The sequence below is a fragment of the Empidonax traillii genome, unplaced genomic scaffold, assembly GCF_003031625.1.
Source record: "Empidonax traillii isolate 1590-97213 ecotype Southwest subspecies unplaced genomic scaffold, ASM303162v1 scaffold1437:size147607, whole genome shotgun sequence".
Classification (NCBI taxonomy): domain Eukaryota; kingdom Metazoa; phylum Chordata; class Aves; order Passeriformes; family Tyrannidae; genus Empidonax; species Empidonax traillii.
In genome coordinates, this window is record NW_020956630.1 from 127,791 (window position 1) to 144,408 (window position 16,618).

The 16,618-nt window shown below is 57.4% G+C and overlaps 1 protein-coding gene across 2 annotated transcripts in view; it reads right to left on the reverse strand.

The window, feature by feature from the left end:
• Positions 1 to 3,290: 3,290 nt before the first annotated feature.
• Positions 3,291 to 16,618, reverse strand: part of SARNP (SAP domain containing ribonucleoprotein) — a 16,172-nt gene continuing 2,844 nt past the window's right edge. The window contains exons 5-13 of one of the 2 annotated variants that reach the window (XR_003573874.1): positions 15,530 to 15,581; positions 13,828 to 13,901; positions 13,307 to 13,335; positions 12,838 to 12,863; positions 12,327 to 12,395; positions 6,508 to 6,597; positions 4,724 to 4,786; positions 3,560 to 3,825; positions 3,291 to 3,521 (exon numbers count right to left, since the gene is read on the reverse strand). Coding sequence is in view for 1 of the 2 variants with exons in the window: in XM_027907328.1 (XP_027763129.1) it covers positions 4,745 to 4,786; positions 6,508 to 6,597; positions 12,327 to 12,395; positions 12,838 to 12,863; positions 13,307 to 13,335; positions 13,828 to 13,901; positions 15,530 to 15,581 (382 nt within the window). In the remaining variant the exon portion in view is untranslated. Of the gene's footprint in view, positions 3,826 to 4,723; positions 4,787 to 6,507; positions 6,598 to 12,326; positions 12,396 to 12,837; positions 12,864 to 13,306; positions 13,336 to 13,827; positions 13,902 to 15,529; positions 15,582 to 16,618 lie in introns of both variants that reach the window. The other variant, XM_027907328.1, reaches the window with a different exon arrangement.

Sequence of the window (16,618 nt, forward strand, 5' to 3'; positions counted from 1 at the left end):
GGAACCGGATCCCACGGTCAGCACCAGATCCACGTCCCCACAGCCCCTCTTGTGTTTCCGCAGTCCCCCCACCGCCCCCTCCCACCCGTCCCTTGGGATCTCCTGGCCTGATCCAGCTCTGGGCGCTTGGGAAATCTTTCCCTGATGCTTCTCATTTTTCCCATGCTCCCAAAGCCAGACGCGCCTCAGGGACAAGGGATGAGAAGGGACGGAGCCCACCCGGTGCCTGGTGCCCGGCTCAGAGCCCCTGGACATTCCCAGGTTTATCTCCCACCTGGGAATCACCCACAGCCCCCTCCCCTCCCGAGCCCCCCAGACACGCTGGTCCTTGTGCCTTCACACAACCAACACCTGGAGAATCCGCCCAGGAACAGCCACCCCAAAACCTGGCAACAACCACCCCAAAACCTGTTCAGCCCCCCAGAGATGGATGTGCCTGTCCCAGTGATGGGGAAGGGGGGCTGAGACCACAACTGAGGGGGGGTCACCACCTTGAACCCCCCGAGAGCTGTAGTGAGGGTGGGTTGACCCTGAGGGGGGGACAGACAACACAGGACAAGGAGAGGGGATAAGGGACAGGGATGGAGACCCAGGACAGTGTGAGGGAACACCTCACACCAGACCACCAGCTCCAGGCCATGGCAGGAGCTGTGTCCCCCCTCCCAGCCCCCATTTCCTCCCAATGCAGCCCCCCCGGTGGTAAAGCAGAGATTTACAAGTGGCCCCAAGTGCCGGAGGAGCCGCGGGATCAGGGGCAGCTTTATGGAGCCTCATTAGGGGCTGCAGGTATTCCGGGAATGTCCAGCAGCTAATTATGGCTGGGCCAGGACAGGGGACAGGGTGGGCAGGGGATTCACTGTGGGAGGGGACAGGGTGGACACTGGAGGGTCACTGCAGGAGGGGACAGTGTGGTCACTGCCCATGGGGCTGGGGAACCTTCTAGCCCAAGCGAGCGCCAGACACATGGACGTGGCTCCACCTCAGCCCCCGATGGCCCTGCTGGGGCGGTGATTCCATGGCCATTGGCCGTGTCCCTGCTCTCCCACTCCAACCAGGGTCCTTCAGGACATGTTGGAAGCTGCTGCTCCCCCTGGGAATGCCCCGGGCCCCTCCACAGCCCATCCCTGCCCTACAGGTCCTGTCTGCCCCACCTAGAGGCCCCCCAGCCCCCCTGAGGGGCTCCAGGCTGGGCCTCTGAGGGCAGAGTTGCTCCAGGGAGAGTGTCCAGCTCTGCCCTCTCCACACTCTGAGGGTAAAACCCTCAGAGGCCTCCAGGAGCCTTAGGGAGGCACTGAATCAGTCTCATCGATGTGCCAAGAGTGACACCCCACTCTGTACCCCAACACGGCCCTGGGGACAACACACAGCTCCCATGGGATCAGAATCCCCCTGGGGGTCACGGCCAGGAGGTCCTGCAGGGGGACCAGGCTGTGCCACCCATCCCGAGGGCCAGAGGAAGGAGGTCCCGGGGCGGGGGGGGGGGTTTGTTTGTTTGCTTCGAGGGCGATGTCAAGAGTTTAACGAGCGCTCGCTTTTGTTCTGGTCACGTCTCCCCCGAGGCCGCCCGGGGGCTGCACCCCCACATCCCTGTTCCCCCCGGCCCCCGCTGACCTAATTCGGAGACCAAGGGCAGGGCTGGAGGGGGACAAATTAGGAACGGGGACATCCGGGCGACCACCCACGGCGGCCCCACAGCCCCCCGGACTTGCCCCTCCGCCGCTGACAGGACCGGCCGCCTGCGACATTCACAGTAATTAAACCACCAGCGGGGGCTTGGCCCGGCTCCACCGGCCCTGCCGGGGCCCGAGGATTATCCAGGGGAGCTGGGCACAGGCCAGGCCCCGACACAGCGGGGGCATGGCCCGAGGGCAGTTGGCACCAGCACGGGGCTCCCCAGGGACCCGGCGAGTCCATCCCCAGCCTGTGGCAGGGATGGGGTTTGGTGCCATCCCAAAGATGAGTGGTTCAGTCCCCAACCTGCATCAGAGTCATCCCAAAGATCCCCGAAACATCCTGGGATATAAGTGGCTCGGTGCCCTGGCAATGCCCAGCCTAATCAGGGATGGGGTTTTGATGCCATCCCAAAGACCCCCAGACCCTCCCTGAGCTCTGGGTGTCTCACAAGTAGAGTTTGAGGCATCCCCATTCCCTGTCCTCCAGTGAGCACATCCCTCATGGGGCTCCCTCCTCCATGGCAGGGCAACAAAAGGATCCAAGGGGATGGATCAGCTCCAGCCATACTCTGGCTCCTGGGACATCCCTGTCCTGAGACAGGAGCCACAGCCAAGGAGGGGCAATCGTTGGTCACCTCAAGGAGATGAGACTGATGGGAGATGAGGCCGGTGGGAGACATGACAAGCCTGGTGGGATTCAAGGCTGGCAGGATTCAAGGCTGTTGGGAGACAAGACAGGGCTGGTGGGATTCGAGGCTGGATTTGAGGTCAGGGGGATCTGATGCCGGTGTAGGGGAAGGAGGGGCCAGTGGCACCGGAGCCCCTCATCCCTTTGTGCAGCCCCCCCTCTGCTCCTCCTGAGCCCCCCCGGGCTGACCCAGGGCTCCCCCGCCCGTCCAGCCCCGGGGGGCTCTGACAAGTGACTTCACGCCGCATTTGGGCCCCGCTCCGCGCGCTCTCACGGCAGTCGCAGCCCCGGCCCTTCCTTTCTTCCCCTGCCTTTCCCACACGAATTTCCCCCGCCCATTGTGTGCCCGCAGCTTTTTTTCTTCCCCTATTCAGCCCAAATTAGTCACAAGGATCCCCCGGCTCGGGGAGGAAAAATAAATTAGGGGGTGTTTGAAGCCCGAGGCCGCTCGGAGTGGAAGATGCAGCCCCGGGGGGGACGGGGAGTGGTGGCAGCGGCCTGGGATCCGCAGGGATGGGGAGGAGCCCATCCCAAATTTGGTGCCACCAAAAACTCATCTCCGAGGAGGGAGAGGGACGGACACCAGGAGGAGAAGTGTCAGCAGGACCTTCCGAGGTGCAGTCGGTGGGACCCGGAATCCTGCAGAGAGACAGTGCCCACCCGTGTCCCCTCACCCACCCGTGACCCCAGTCCAGAGGAGTCTGTGCTTCCCCTGGAGCTCCACCAGGACCTGGCCCCAAAATCGTGGGGAGGGGAGGGGAACAGCCCTGCCCTGGGTGACATCCGTGAGAGGCCGGAGGGGCAGGAATTCGGCCATGGAACATCCTGGGTAATGCCAGGGATACCTGGCCCTTGGTATGTCGGGGGCAGGAATGCCGGGGGTGTCCTGCACAGCTCCAGTCCCAATCCCAACCCAGGGAGCCCCGGAGTGCCTTGGAGAAGGAGTTTTATTATGAAAGCGAGGAGGGAATGTCTGCCCTGGCACCACAAACCCTTCCAAGTCAACAGCCAGTGGGGGAACCACGAGGCAAACAGAAAACACGGAGGAGAAATCCCAAACACGGACCAAAACACTGGGATAATGGGAGCACAGGGAATGGGGAGGAGCAACCAAGCTGGGGCTCAGCCACACACCAACAGCCAAGGACACAGGGTGTCCCCTGGACCCCAGGGTGTCCCCTGGATCCCGTGGCCCCACCTGGATCCTGTGGCTTTCAGCTGCCCTTTGGGGAAGGAAAGGAACATTGCAGGGATTTCCCGGAGGCCCCGAAATGCTCAGGGAACAGCAGCATTTTTGAAGACTTTCCACGTTACAAAAAGTAGAACTATTGCTTGTTACTGGGGGTAGGACGTCCCTGCTGCTCCCAACGGCCTTCCCAGCGCTCCGGGATGAGGATCCCACGGGGAATAACAATCCTGGGACGTCAAGTCTTCACCAGGGGAAGGGTTTCGGTCAATGCCCACCTGAAATCCAAGCAGACATTCCTGCTTACAGACACATTTCCTGCTCTGAGAGCTCTGGGAAGGCAGCAGGAGCTGATTCTCTGGGAAGGAGGAGGGGGCCGGGGCAGCCCCTGCCAATCTCATGGGATTGGGGATCCCACACTTTCCCCCTTGGAGCTGCTCCCTGAATCCCCCAAATCCAAGGTGCCAAAGCTGAGGGAGCCAGAAAGGCTTCGCCAGCAGTAGCTTTGGTGTGTTTTAGCAGTGGATTTTTCCATAATTTCACCAAAAATGGGATGTTGTAGGGGGAAGAGCCACATTCCTGCACATCCTCCAGGAACATCCGCGGCCAACACATGGATCCCGGGGCAACGCTCCTGGTTTGGGGAGAAATCACCTGGTCTGGGGTTAACGGGCAATTCTGCCTCTGGAAGCTCCTGCAGGGAAGGTGGGTGGTCACAGGAATGCCCCAGGCCACCACATTTTGGGAAAGATGTGACGATGGATTTGGGAAAATCCTTCCCTGACGTTCTCAGAGGCAGCAGAGACTGAACAGGACTCACGTCATTGTCCCCTGGGGGGGGAAATGGGGCCTGCCCTTGTCCCAGCTGTGCCATGGCCACAGAGATTCCTGGAGCACTGGGAAGGATCAGGAGCTGCTGCCACAACCCCCTAAAACACTGGGAAACCCCTGGAATGTGGGGCTGGGGCGGCACCAAGACCAGCTGCTTCATTTTGCTTTTTCCTCTTTTCTAAACTTGGCCATTTGAAAAAAAAAAAACTAAATGTTAAGTAGCACAAGCACCCAACTCTGGGGGAATTACCCGTGTCCTGTCACTAAAACCATTGGAAAAGTGTGGGGGTGGGAAGTGGGGAGGGAGGAGCAAGAAGAGGAGGAGGAGGAGGAGGAGAAACCCACGGCAGGAGCTCCGGGACGGCCTCACACAATCCCGAACCGTTCTGCTCTTTTCCTCTTCTTTGCCTGGAAAGGGAAGGACAAGGAAAATTAAAAAAAAAAAAAAAACAATAAATGTGTTATTTAAAACCTCATAAAGAACCTGAGGGAGAACTGGTTCAAAATTCAGCCTAGGGAACAAGCCTGGGAATCGGAGGCTCCGGATCCTGCTCCCACAGAGGGGGAGAGATGGAGTTTTTCCCAACACAAAGAGCCCCAAAATACGAAGAGCCCAAAACTGAGAGACCCAAATGACAAAAGGATCCTTGAAATAGAGGGACCCAACCCACAAAGAGCCCCAAACCCCAGAGAGCTCCCCAAACCCATGGAACAGGAACATACAGTGCCCGGAATACAGTGGGAAAGAGCCACAAAAGGGGCTGAGCCGGGAACAATGGTGACTTCAGGGGCCTGAAACCCTGGAAGGGAGTAGGGAGGTGGGAAATGGAAAAGGGCAAAGGGTGAACTCTGCTCTATTCATGGGGAAGGTGAGAGGGACACATTAAATACGCAGCCGATTCCCCTTTAAGCCGCTCCACGAGGGGCGTATAAATCTTAATTTTTAGCAGGATAAATAGCCCGGGGGGCAACAGAAGCCCCCAGTCCAGGATCTCCAGGGAAAGGTGCATTTGAGTGCACACAATGCCAGTAAAAAGCCCTTTTTGTTCCAGCACAGTCTCCGTGTGACCCGAAGGAAAAGCCTCAAGCTCCCCCCACTCTGCCGGGAACAGAGCTCCTGCTTCACCCCCCAGGGAAGAAACCCCCCCAAAAACACACAGCCCTCAAATCCCACCTGGAGGGGCTCAGTTTCTCGCAGGAAGCAAACTGGAGCTGCCTGGTTTAGCTGTACCCAAATCCTGGTGCACTCACCCGGCACCCCCCACCCTGAGGGGGTCCCTTTGTCCCCAACGAGGGTCCCCAAATGCCATGTCTGGGTGGCATTTAGGTGTGCAGGGCACTGCCCACCTGCTTCAGGCAGGAGCCACCTTCAAATCATTCCAGCCTGGAGCACAGGGTCGGAATTACTTGAAGGAGAAGTGTCAAAGCACAATAAAAGGGACCAAAATTGCCCCGAGGAGGTGATAAATTTAAAAGATGGGCCAGAACCGCTGAGGCCACAACAAAGCACTGGAAACAGGGTCAGCATCCCAATCCTCATTATATCCTGGAGCCTCCCGGGATTTATGGATGAAGAGCAACAATAGCAGAGGGTCCAGAAGCTGCTGGGGCCCAGGGAATGACGATGAGGAGAATCAGCTCCAGGGAGGGGAGGGGGATCAGGGTGGGATGTGCCCCCTGCTCCTTCTGGAACCATCCGTGATGTCCTGCCAGGGGAGGAGGCTCAGAGAGCTCTGGAGCAGCCTATTCCCAGCACGGATCCATGGAAACCCCATCCCACGGGGTTCACAGGGGCTGCCTGTGCCCCCTTCCCCTTCTCCTTCCCAGAGAATCAGCTCCCGCTGCCTTCCCGGGACTCCCCCCAGCCCTGGGCCGAGCAGGGACATGGGTGAGCAGAAATCTGTCCTTGGATTTGAGGTGGGCGTTGACTGAAACCCCTCCCTTGGGAAACCCTTTTCTGTGGAAGTCCCCCTGGACTGGGAGGTGGGAGGGGAGGTGGTGGGGGAGCACAGCCCCGCTGTGGGGGCTCAGCCCCCCAAGGTCCTGAGGGGTCCCTGGATCATGGAGGTCCCAGGACTCTCCCAGCTCCCCTCCCTGCTCCATATTCCCTGGGAGAAGGATTGCCCTACCTCTGTGTCCTCTGTGGCTCCAGCTCCGGCCGAACTCGTGACGATTCCAAACCGCTCCTTCCTCTTCTTCAGCTTCTCATCCTCCTCGCTCTGGCACAAGGAAGGGACCGGGTTCAATGTCTGGAAATGCCCTGGAGTGTTCCTCCCATCCCTCCTCAGCCCTTGGGCAGGGACACCTTCCACTAGCCCAGGTTGCTCCAACATGACCTTGGACACTTCCAGGGATGGGGCAGCCACAGCTTCTCTGGGAAATGCATTCCAGGGCCCCACCACCCTCACAGGGAGGAATTCCCTCCCAAAATCCCATCTAACCCTGCCCTCTGGCAGTGGGGAGCCATTCCCTGTGCCCTGTCCCTCCAGCCCTTGTCCAGTCCCTCTCCAGCTCTCCTGGAGCCCCTTCAGGCCCTGGAAGCAGCTCCCTGGATCCTTCCCTTCCCCATGAACCCCCCCAATTCCCAGCAGAGCTGCTCCACATCTTCCACCTCCTCCTTGGGTTAAACCCTGCGGTGACATCCAACAGAACAGCTCCCACTCCCAGGGGGGGTCAATTCCCTGAGCAGGGGGTCCCCAGATCCACTTTGGCACCACAACATTCTGTGCCTTCCCCCCTCCCTGAGCTCCGGGATCCCGGTGATTTATCTCTCGGGAGGCCCCTTCCTTAAATCAATCCCAGGATAACGATCCCGCTCCCTGACCCCCCTCCACGCGCCCGGTGAACTCCCCTCCATCCCAAGCTGTTCCCCTGCCAGGGGCTGATTCATGGGGTGCTGAAATCCAGCTGAGGAAAATGACCCTGAGCCCCCCCGGCCACATCCATCAATCCCAGCCCTGCCAAATCCAGGGAAAGCTGACCCCGCTGACAGCCCCTCACATCCATTTTCCAACCTCCTAGTTCCAATTTTTGTTTCTCTTTGCTCTCCCACTTCTCTAAAAGAACGGGAAGAAGAGGGGAAAAAAGTTTCATGAGGGATTCCAAGCCCTGGAGGCAAAGCCTTCCCTGTGATCTGGTAATGGGATCCCCAGGATTGGGAATCCTGACAAGTCACCCAAGTCTGTCCATGGATTTGTGCTGGATTTGATCCTAAAGAGTTCATTTTGAGCCCTGATTTCAGGGGGGGATCCCAGGGCTGCTGGTAGCAGCAACATTGCAGTGCCATGGGAATCTGCCTCGGGGTCTGCCCCCTCTCCAAGGGCTCCCTCCCGGCCTGGATGTCCAACCTGAATCCCAGAGCTCCAGGCACCAGGGGGACCCTCCTGTCCCCTCCCAGGGGATGAATGACCCAGTTCCACGATTAAATCTGGGGTGAGCCGCTTCTCCGGCTCCAATCACTTCTTCCCCAAGGGGAGAAGGATCCACTGAAAAACTGGATCATTCCCCTCTCCTGGGAGAAGGGAGAAGAGCTGCTGCTGGAAGAGTTGGTGCCAAAAGGTTGTTATTTGTGGCTTCTGTGGCTCTGGCACTCAAGGAGACCTGCCCAGGGTCCCGACTGGATCCCAGCTCCATCCCATCCCAATCTTCTGCTGTGGGCAGGGACACCTTCCAAGCCCTGTCCAGCATGGTCTTGGACACTTCCAGGGATGGGGAATCCTCTGGGAAATCCATTCCAGTGCTTCACTGCCCTCACAGGGAGGAATTTCTTCTCAAAATCCAACTTGTAACTCCCCGTTTCCAGCATGAAGCCGATCCCCCTTGCCCTGTTCCTCCATCCCTTGTCCCAAGTCTCTCTCCAGCTCTCCTGGAGCCCCTCCAGGCCCTGGAAGTGGCTCCAAGGCCTCCCTGGATCCTTCCCTTCTCCACGGACATTCCCAGCTCTCCAGGGCAGTGCTACTCCACATCTTCCCCTTTTTTCCCTGCAGATTAAACCATTCCAGGAGGAAACTGCTCTGGAATTGCAGGTGAGGCCTCGAGTGTCCTCATCCCAGGCCCCAGAGAGGGGCCGTTCCCAGGACGGGGCCCTCCCGGCCACTCTCCCGGTGCGGGATGACGGATGGGGGGATGCAGAGCAGAGCCGAGGCCTCCAGGCGCTGGAGGATTGATGGTGGCACGGCCTTGACCCCCCCAAGGGAGAGGTGACGGACCCTCAAGGGCAGCTCCGCATCCGATTCCGGCCCGGGGGGCGGAGCGGCAGCTCCGGGGGGAGTCATTGCCGGGAACGCTCCAATCCCGGGGCACGCAGCTGCCACCCAGGGCCTGTTTGAAATTCATCCCGACCTTATTTCCTCCAGGCTGTATTCCTGCATTTGCTCCTCCAGTTTCTCTCCCCTCCCCTCCCAATCCTTCCAGAGTTGATGCTTCCGAGCACCAGGAGACATGATGGCAAAGGGAAGCCCGGTGTTTCTATGGGAATGTTCCACGTGTGCCTCACATCCCTTCCCATTCCCAGCCCCAAAACTGCCTTTCAGGAGCTCTTCACCTCCTCACACTGAGCAGGACACAGGGATGCTTCGCTCTCCAAAGCCCCACCGGTGATCCCTTTCCTCTCACAGCTCCTCCAGCTCGAAGGATTTGGGATTCCAGCCCAGATTTGGGGCTGGTGGCAGCGGGACTGAGCCGGGCACGGCCTCTCTCCCAGAGGACATGAGGATTCTGCCTGGAACCACCCATGAACCAGCTCCCAGCCTGTCCCAGGGGGTTTCCCATGAAAAGCCATCCCGGCTGTCACAGCTGGCAGTCTGTGCTCGCTCCAAAGGGGATCAGGGGGAGGAGGAGCAGCAGAAAGTCACATCCATGTGCTAAGAGCACATGGAATGGAATTCCTGCCCTTCCGCGTCAGGGATGAGGCAAATGATGCCACTGGAACGAGGCAAATTCCAGGAGGCAAAAGGGGCTTTTCATCTCTTCGCACCCCCAGAGCACCTCCAACGTCACCCCGTGTTTGCAGAGGCTCTTCCTGCCTCAAATTCCCAGCTCCAGCACGGGCAGGATTGGAGGAGAGTCCCCTGGGAACTGTGCAACTGGGCAAACTGGAGGTCTGGACCTTCTGGGTGGGTTTTCCCACCAGGCAGGGATGGATTCCCACATCCAGCCCTAAAACAGGGAGCACACTCTTTGGAAACACGTGATTTGGCATGGCTGAGTGAAAATCAGGGAGTCAGAATATCCCCCAAAAACCACTCAGAGCAACATCCCACAGACAAGGGAAGTGAAACCATTGAATCTTCCAAGAATAGAACAAATTTGGGAATTAAAAGGAATCTCTGGGAAGGAAGGGATTCCTCCCAGAGCTCCAGGAGTTTGGGAAGGAGGGATCCCCTTAAAACCCTGGGAGTTTGGGAAAGAGGGGTGCCCTGTGCTCCCTCCAGGCTTTCCACAGGGGGAATTTTTGGGCTGTTTTCATTGCCCCCCCCCAAGGGAAGGGGAAGGTCGGATTGTTCCCCCAGGCTCAGGAAGGGCTGGAGCCGGAGCAGGCCCTGCCATTCTCCTCCAAATTCCTGCAGCCAAGGGGTCCAGGAGCCCCTGAATGGGACATAATGACATCATTGATGGAATCATAATAGAGGGGGAGGGGGGGATGTATTTGTGTTCCAGACAAAAGCCAAGTCCTGTTTCCCAGCGGGGCCCAAGGAAGGACCAGTTGAGTGGGAGAGGGAGGTCAGCGAGGCCGGGAACGAGTCCCGGCCACGCCCGGAGCTTCCCTGAAGCCCTTGTTTGGGAAGTGACACAGGGAGGGAAGGCCTGGAAGGGCTCTGGGGAGAGGGAAGAGCCTGGATGGACGATCCTGAGGGACAGGGGGATGAGGGGGAGGCCAAAACGGAGCCGCTGCTGCTCCTCTATGTGTCCCAATGGGGCCTTCCCATTGTGGGATGGACATGGAATGGCAGCTTCGGGATGGGGCTCGTCGCGGTGTCCCACGGGCACAGCCTGGGAGAAGAGCTGCCACCACCTCCCTGCGCAGCTCCTGCCAACGCCTGACCACTCCTTCCATGGAGAAATCCCTCCTGATGTCCAGCTGACCCTCCCCTGGCACAGCCTGAGGCCACTTCCTCTGTCAGGGAGTTGGGGAGAGCCAGAGGGTCTCCCCTGAGACTCCTTTTCTCCAGGATGAGCCCCCCCAGTTCCCTCAGTTCTCCATCCCCTGCCCACATCCCACAGCCCTGTCCAGAGGCTTCATCTCTTTCACAGTCAGAAAACATGAAATTTGGGAAGAAAATCCCACTCAATGGCATGTGGCCTTTCCTACAAGGCCAGAGCTACCTCTCCAAAGTGCCAGAAATTTGAATTTCCCGACAACAAACCCTCCACCGAGGTCAATCCCACCTCTCTAATCCATAGGAATTGGCCTCCTGGAACATCCCACCAACCCTCTTCCCTTTCCTCTGCCGACATCCCCCCTCCATCACCACCCTTGGCTTCCTTGGGGGCCAACAGCTCCTGGTCCAGGTTGCCAGGGGGGGTTTGGAAAGGCTGCAGGCACAGGGATTATCCAGGAGAAGGATATTCCTCCTCAGGCTGCCACTCCGAGCTCCTGGAAGCCAAACAATTAAAGGAATTGTTTTCTCTGCCTCATTTGCCGGTTTGGACACACAGAGACTTTCTGCTGCTCCACTGAGCCCTTGTCCCCCCTGGCTTATCCGGGCCCGGATCTGCTCCACGGAAAACACGTTCTTGTCAACTGGAATTAAAGCAAAACTCAGCTGGAGCCATGAGGGGTAAAAATTAACCTGTCCCAGCACAGGGAGTTGGGCCTTTTCCATGGAAGGGACACACTGGGGTCCAACCAGGGTCATTCCCAGGGCTCCTGGCACTTCCCACGGCCACAGCACTGGGATATGAAGTGGAGAACTTGCAGCCAGGGAAAGGAAAATCATGGAAGGAATTGGGAGGGGGGGGTTTAAGCTCATCCAATCCCAACATGGGCAGGGACACCTTCCACTGGACCAGGGGCCTCCAACCTGGCCTTGGACACTTCCAGGCATGGTGAATCCTCCAGAAAATCCATTCTGGGGCCTTACCACCCTCACACGGAGGAACTGCTTCCCAAAATCCCACCTAAATCTTGTCTTTCCCAGTGGGAAGCCATTCCCTGTGTCCTGTTTCTTCATCCCTTGTCCAAAGTCCCTCTCCAGCTTTCCTGGAGCCCCTTTAGCCCCTGCCCAGGGAGCCATGGGGAGTTGGGTTCATCTCCCAAGATGTGTTTATCCCTCATTTTGCTTTCCCTAACCACATTAAATCCATCTTCTGCCCCCTTTGCTGGGTTTAGGTGATGGACTATTGCTCCAGTTGTTTTCCAGCCACGTTTTCCCATTCCCAGCACACTCAGCTCCCTCAGATCCCACCCTGGAGCTGGACATGGATCCCAGCTTCCTTCCTGAGCTGGGCACAGATCCCAAATCCATCCCCCAACTCCATCCCCTGCCCCTCCCGCAGATCCCACAAGATCCAGTACAAGGAGTTCCACAGTTTGTGTCCATTTTCCCCTGGAAAAACCAACAGCTCCGAGGCCAAATCCATCCCCAGCACATCTGTTGTACTTCCAAGGGCAATCTCCCTCTGGAACCTTCTCCCTAGAGCTCCAGGTCTGGGCTGACCTGGCTCCTGCTCTCGGCAGGGACCTGCACGGACACGGTGGGATTTGAACCCCCTGGATCGTGGGGGCTCTTCCCACTTAAAATCTGGATGAACAACCTCAAAACTCCAACCCCTCGGGAGTTGTAACCCTTGGAAAACCACATGGAGTCCCAGCACAAATAACCAGAGGGGAAGGAAATGGTGTTGACAGGGCTTGGGAACGGGATGTAAAACCTCGGACAGGGACAGTGGTGGGATTGGAACACTGGGATAATCCTGAGGTGGGAGGAGTGTCCTGGAATGTCCTTACCTTTTTGGAGAGTGAGGAGACATTCAACCCAAACCTCTGAGCCCTTTCCTTTAGTTTATCCATGTTTATCTACAAGAAGCAGGAAACAATTTCCGTGGCTTGTTTTTCCCATCCCCATCCCTCGGGTTTCAGGGACAGGGATCAGCCTCATCCTCAGATGGACAATTAAGGGCCTCTGGGAAAGCTGCCAGGACTCCTAAAAACCGGCTCTGCTGCCGGGCTGCCCCAGGGCTGGGAGGTTGCACCACCCCCTTCCCAACCCAGCAGCTTCCCAAGGTTTCCCAAGGCTTCCCAGAGCTATCGGGCACTGTTATCCTTAAATAAATTACCCCTAAAGAGCCCAGATTTTTGGGACAAGCCTTCCCTGGCAGAGCCCTGCGAGGGCTGTCCCAGTCCTGGCACAGAGGAACCACAACCTCCCCCAGGGGGTGATGCCACAGCCCCCGCTCCTGCAGGAACCACTTGGACCGTGTTCCCACCCAAAATTCCAGTGGAATTAAGTTTTTCTTACCGTGGGTTTGCTGTCTGCAGAGAGGCCTGAGAGGAGGGAAGAGAGAGAATTCCCAGTTAGGGAACAGCACTGGAGTTGGATTTTGTCTCCAAGGAGATGGCAATTCCCACCCTACTCTTCCCACTTTCCATCCTTGCTCATTCCCAATTCCACCTTCAAAGCAGCTTCTCCACTCTCAAACCCACCCCCATCCCACCTCTCCAGCAGCTCAAGGAGTGGAACGTGGCATTCTAGGAAGCCAAAGATGTTTGGAAGGACCAAGGAATGCCAAGGAAAATCCGTCTGTGCCTCCCAGCTGTGCTTGGAGTGAGAGACACGGGGAAAATCCAACCCCCCAGAGACAACACGTGCCCTTTTCCTCCTGATTCTGACTCAAAAATTCCCACCTGGAGCTCCAGGGAAAGGGAAATCAAAGCTTGTCCCACCAGCCTTTTTTTCCCCCTCAAGGGCTGGTTCTGCTTCTCCTCACCTTTTGTGGGAGTTGTGGCCAAACCAAACCTGTGGAATGTGAACAAAGGTGAGTCAGTGGTGGGAATGACCAGCCCTGGGGAATTCCCCTTCCAAGGATTTTCCCTGGTTTGGGGGAGGGATGAGCTGGAACACGTCATTCCCAGCTCATGGAATTCCTGCAGCAACTCCCACCTTCTCCAAACCCAACCTCAAAGCCACTCAGATCCCAAACCCTCCAGCAAACCTGGTTTTCCAGACCCTTCCAGTGCTGTTGTCCCACCCCCTCATACAAAGGACCCTGGAGAGACTTTTCCCAGGGAAGACTCATGGAATGGGTTTGGGAGCTTCACGTCCATCCACCTCCACCTGCCCTGAGGCACCTCCCGCTACCCCAGGTCACTCCAACCCGGCCTGGGACACTCCCAAGGGATGGGAAATCCATTCCAGGGCCTCCCCAGGCTCCCAGGGAGGGATGTGCTCCCAAACCCCCCCAGCCCTGCCCCGTGGCAGCCGAGGGGGAGCTGCCTCGGCCGCACTCACCGCGCCGCCCGCGCCGCCTTCTTGCTCTCGAGGCTCACGGGGACGTTGAAGCGCTCGGCCCTTTTCTGCATCCGCTGGGAAAGGGACACGGGAGTTGGGAGGGAACAGGGAGGGCTGGCAGGTGGCAGAGTGCAATGACAGACCCCAGCAGGAGAGGGAAGGGAAAATTTCCCCCCTGGAGCCAAGGGAGAAGGTGCCCCCCCGGCACCTCATGCGACCAGCAGGCCCCGGACACCCCCGGCCCCCAGAGCTCCAAGGAAATCCCTGATGGAAAAGGTCCATCATTGCTCAGGGAGGAAACAGGAACAGGCAGCAGAGACAGGTGAGTATTTTGGGATGGCTCAGGCCTTCATCACAAGGAATTTCTGAGCCACGGAAAGGGCCCCGGCCAGGAACAGCCAACATCGCTCCTGGAGGCACCGCCAGCTCCAGGGACCAACACTTCCCTCCCTTCCTCCTCCCCAGGTAAAAATCCCAGGAAATGTGCTCAAAAGAAAAAATGGAGGTGTTTTTTCCAGAGAATTTGTTTCTTTGGAACAAGCCCCTTCTCAGGAGCCTGACCCCATCCATGAGCACTTTGCCACCAGCGGAGAAATTCCAGGTGAATTCCAGCTACAACTCGGCCACTCGTTGGCTCAGAGCACAGGGAAAACCCTGGAATCATCAGGAATGCAAAGGTTTGCACTTCCAAGGACTTACATCCCTCTGAAAGCCCCAGGGAAATGATTAATATTTGATTCTTACGCCGCATGGGGTGCTTTGGAGGTTAGAAAAACAGGGAATATTTAATGGAAACACTGAGTGGAGCCAAGGGCACAGCGAGGAGCATCATAAACATCTGCTCCAAAATATAAATGTTTGGAAAAGCTGGACTGGGAGCAGCACTTGGGCCCCTCCCCAGGGCTGAGGAGCTGGAACTCAGTGGAGGAGGGAAAACAAAGGTGGAGAAAGGCAAAATAAAGGTGGAAAAAGGCAAAATAAAGGTGGAAAAAGGCACCACCCTTTTCTCCTCAAAATCCACTCCCAACACCATTTTGCCAAACTCACACTAAATAACAACCAAAAAAAGAGGGGATTTTCTGGGAAAAATCTCACAGAAATCAGGGAAAAAAAAAAAAGAGCAGGGGAGAAACTGCAGCAATTCCCTCCAGGATCTGTCCTAGCCCCCCCAACACTGTTCCTGCCTCTCCAAGGTCACAATCCCCCTCCTGCGCCATCGCTCCGGTTGCTGTGGAAATCAGCGTGTCCCAAACAGCAGATTAGACCCTGCAGTCATTGGGAACAGCAGGAATCGTGTTTTCATAGGGATTTCTGCCTCGGGAGCCAACAAAATTAAGGGGGGATTAGAGAAGCAGATTCCTGAAACTCCAGAGCCTTCCCAGAGGAATCAGTGGCACCCGAGAGTTTCCAGGGAGCACAAACACAGGGAGAGGGGCGGAAAAAGAGATCAGGGAATGGTGGAATGGGTCGAGATGGACATTAAAGCTCATCCCATCCACCTCCTGCCATGGGCAGGGACACCTCCCACTATCCCAGGTGGCTCCAACCCAGCCTGGGACACTCCCAGGGATGGGAAATCCAAAACCAATCCACAAAACTAAAGCAGTTTTCCCGTGGAAACACTGACCCTGCCTCAGGCACCCCCAGAAGGAGGGGAAAAGGGGAATCCCCTCCCAGAAGGACGCAGCAGGAGGAATCTTACCTCCATCTGGGATATCTCTGATGTTATTTTCACCACCTTCTTTTCCGTGATCCTGGGGGGGTTGGGAAAGAGAGAAACCAGTCAGAGCAGCTCCTGCAGATTCCAGAGACATGTCCTGGTGGGAAAGGGGTTGGGAATCTCCTCTTGGTCACACATTTCCAACCCAACCAAGGGTCTGTGTGGAAACGGGAGCAACCACGAGCCAGGTTTGTGGACTCTCCTCAAACTGGAGCCCAACATCGATGCCAGAGGGAAGGATGAGGCCTGGGAAACTTCTAACCAAAATTTTGGGAATATCTAGGTCAGAAAACATCACCCAGCAAAGGAACAGGCCTGCCAGCATCCCTGAATTCCCTTGGGAAATGAGGTGGGATCACACCAGGAGCAGCCACACTCTCATTCCTTCAGGATTGGAGGGATCAAGAACCACTGAAAGCAGAACAAACCACTCTGTGGAGACCCCAAAACCAGAGGGATTGGCACTGGAACTGAAAAAAGGATGGACTGGATGCTGGAACTGCAGGAACAACTCCTGGCCCAGCTCAAGGCTCCTCCAGCTCCCGTGGGAAGCCCAAAGCCTCGAATCGCTGGGGAGTTTTATTCCTTTATGGCCCTGGAACACAAAGAGTTGCTGTGTTCTAGTTCATGGGGCAGCTCCAGGCGTATTCCCTGCCCTCTGGGCCATTCCCACCCCCCACTTCCCCCAAAATATAACAGAAGGGGCGGATTCCAGGGCTGGATTCTGGGGCTTGTGCTCCCAAAACACAGCTGGGGCTTGAGGGGGGGAAACAAAGGAGGAAGAGCCAAAGTTGGGAAATTCTCAGGAGGGAAGGAGCAGCTCCTCCTCCCCCAAACAGCTCCCATAAAACAGTGGGAACGCCAGACTCATTAAGGAAAATGAGCGGCTTTTGTTCCCGGTCCCGGCACAGGTTCCCCATTTTATGCGCTGGAAGGTCCTAATGGCTTAATGGCACTTCCCCAGGAAGCAATTCTGCCCCGGAGCAGGGCTGGGAACCCGCTGGGACGGGATGGGAGCAGGGCTGGGATGCAGCTGGAACGGCCCCAGGACGCCCCCTCCTGCCCAGGAGC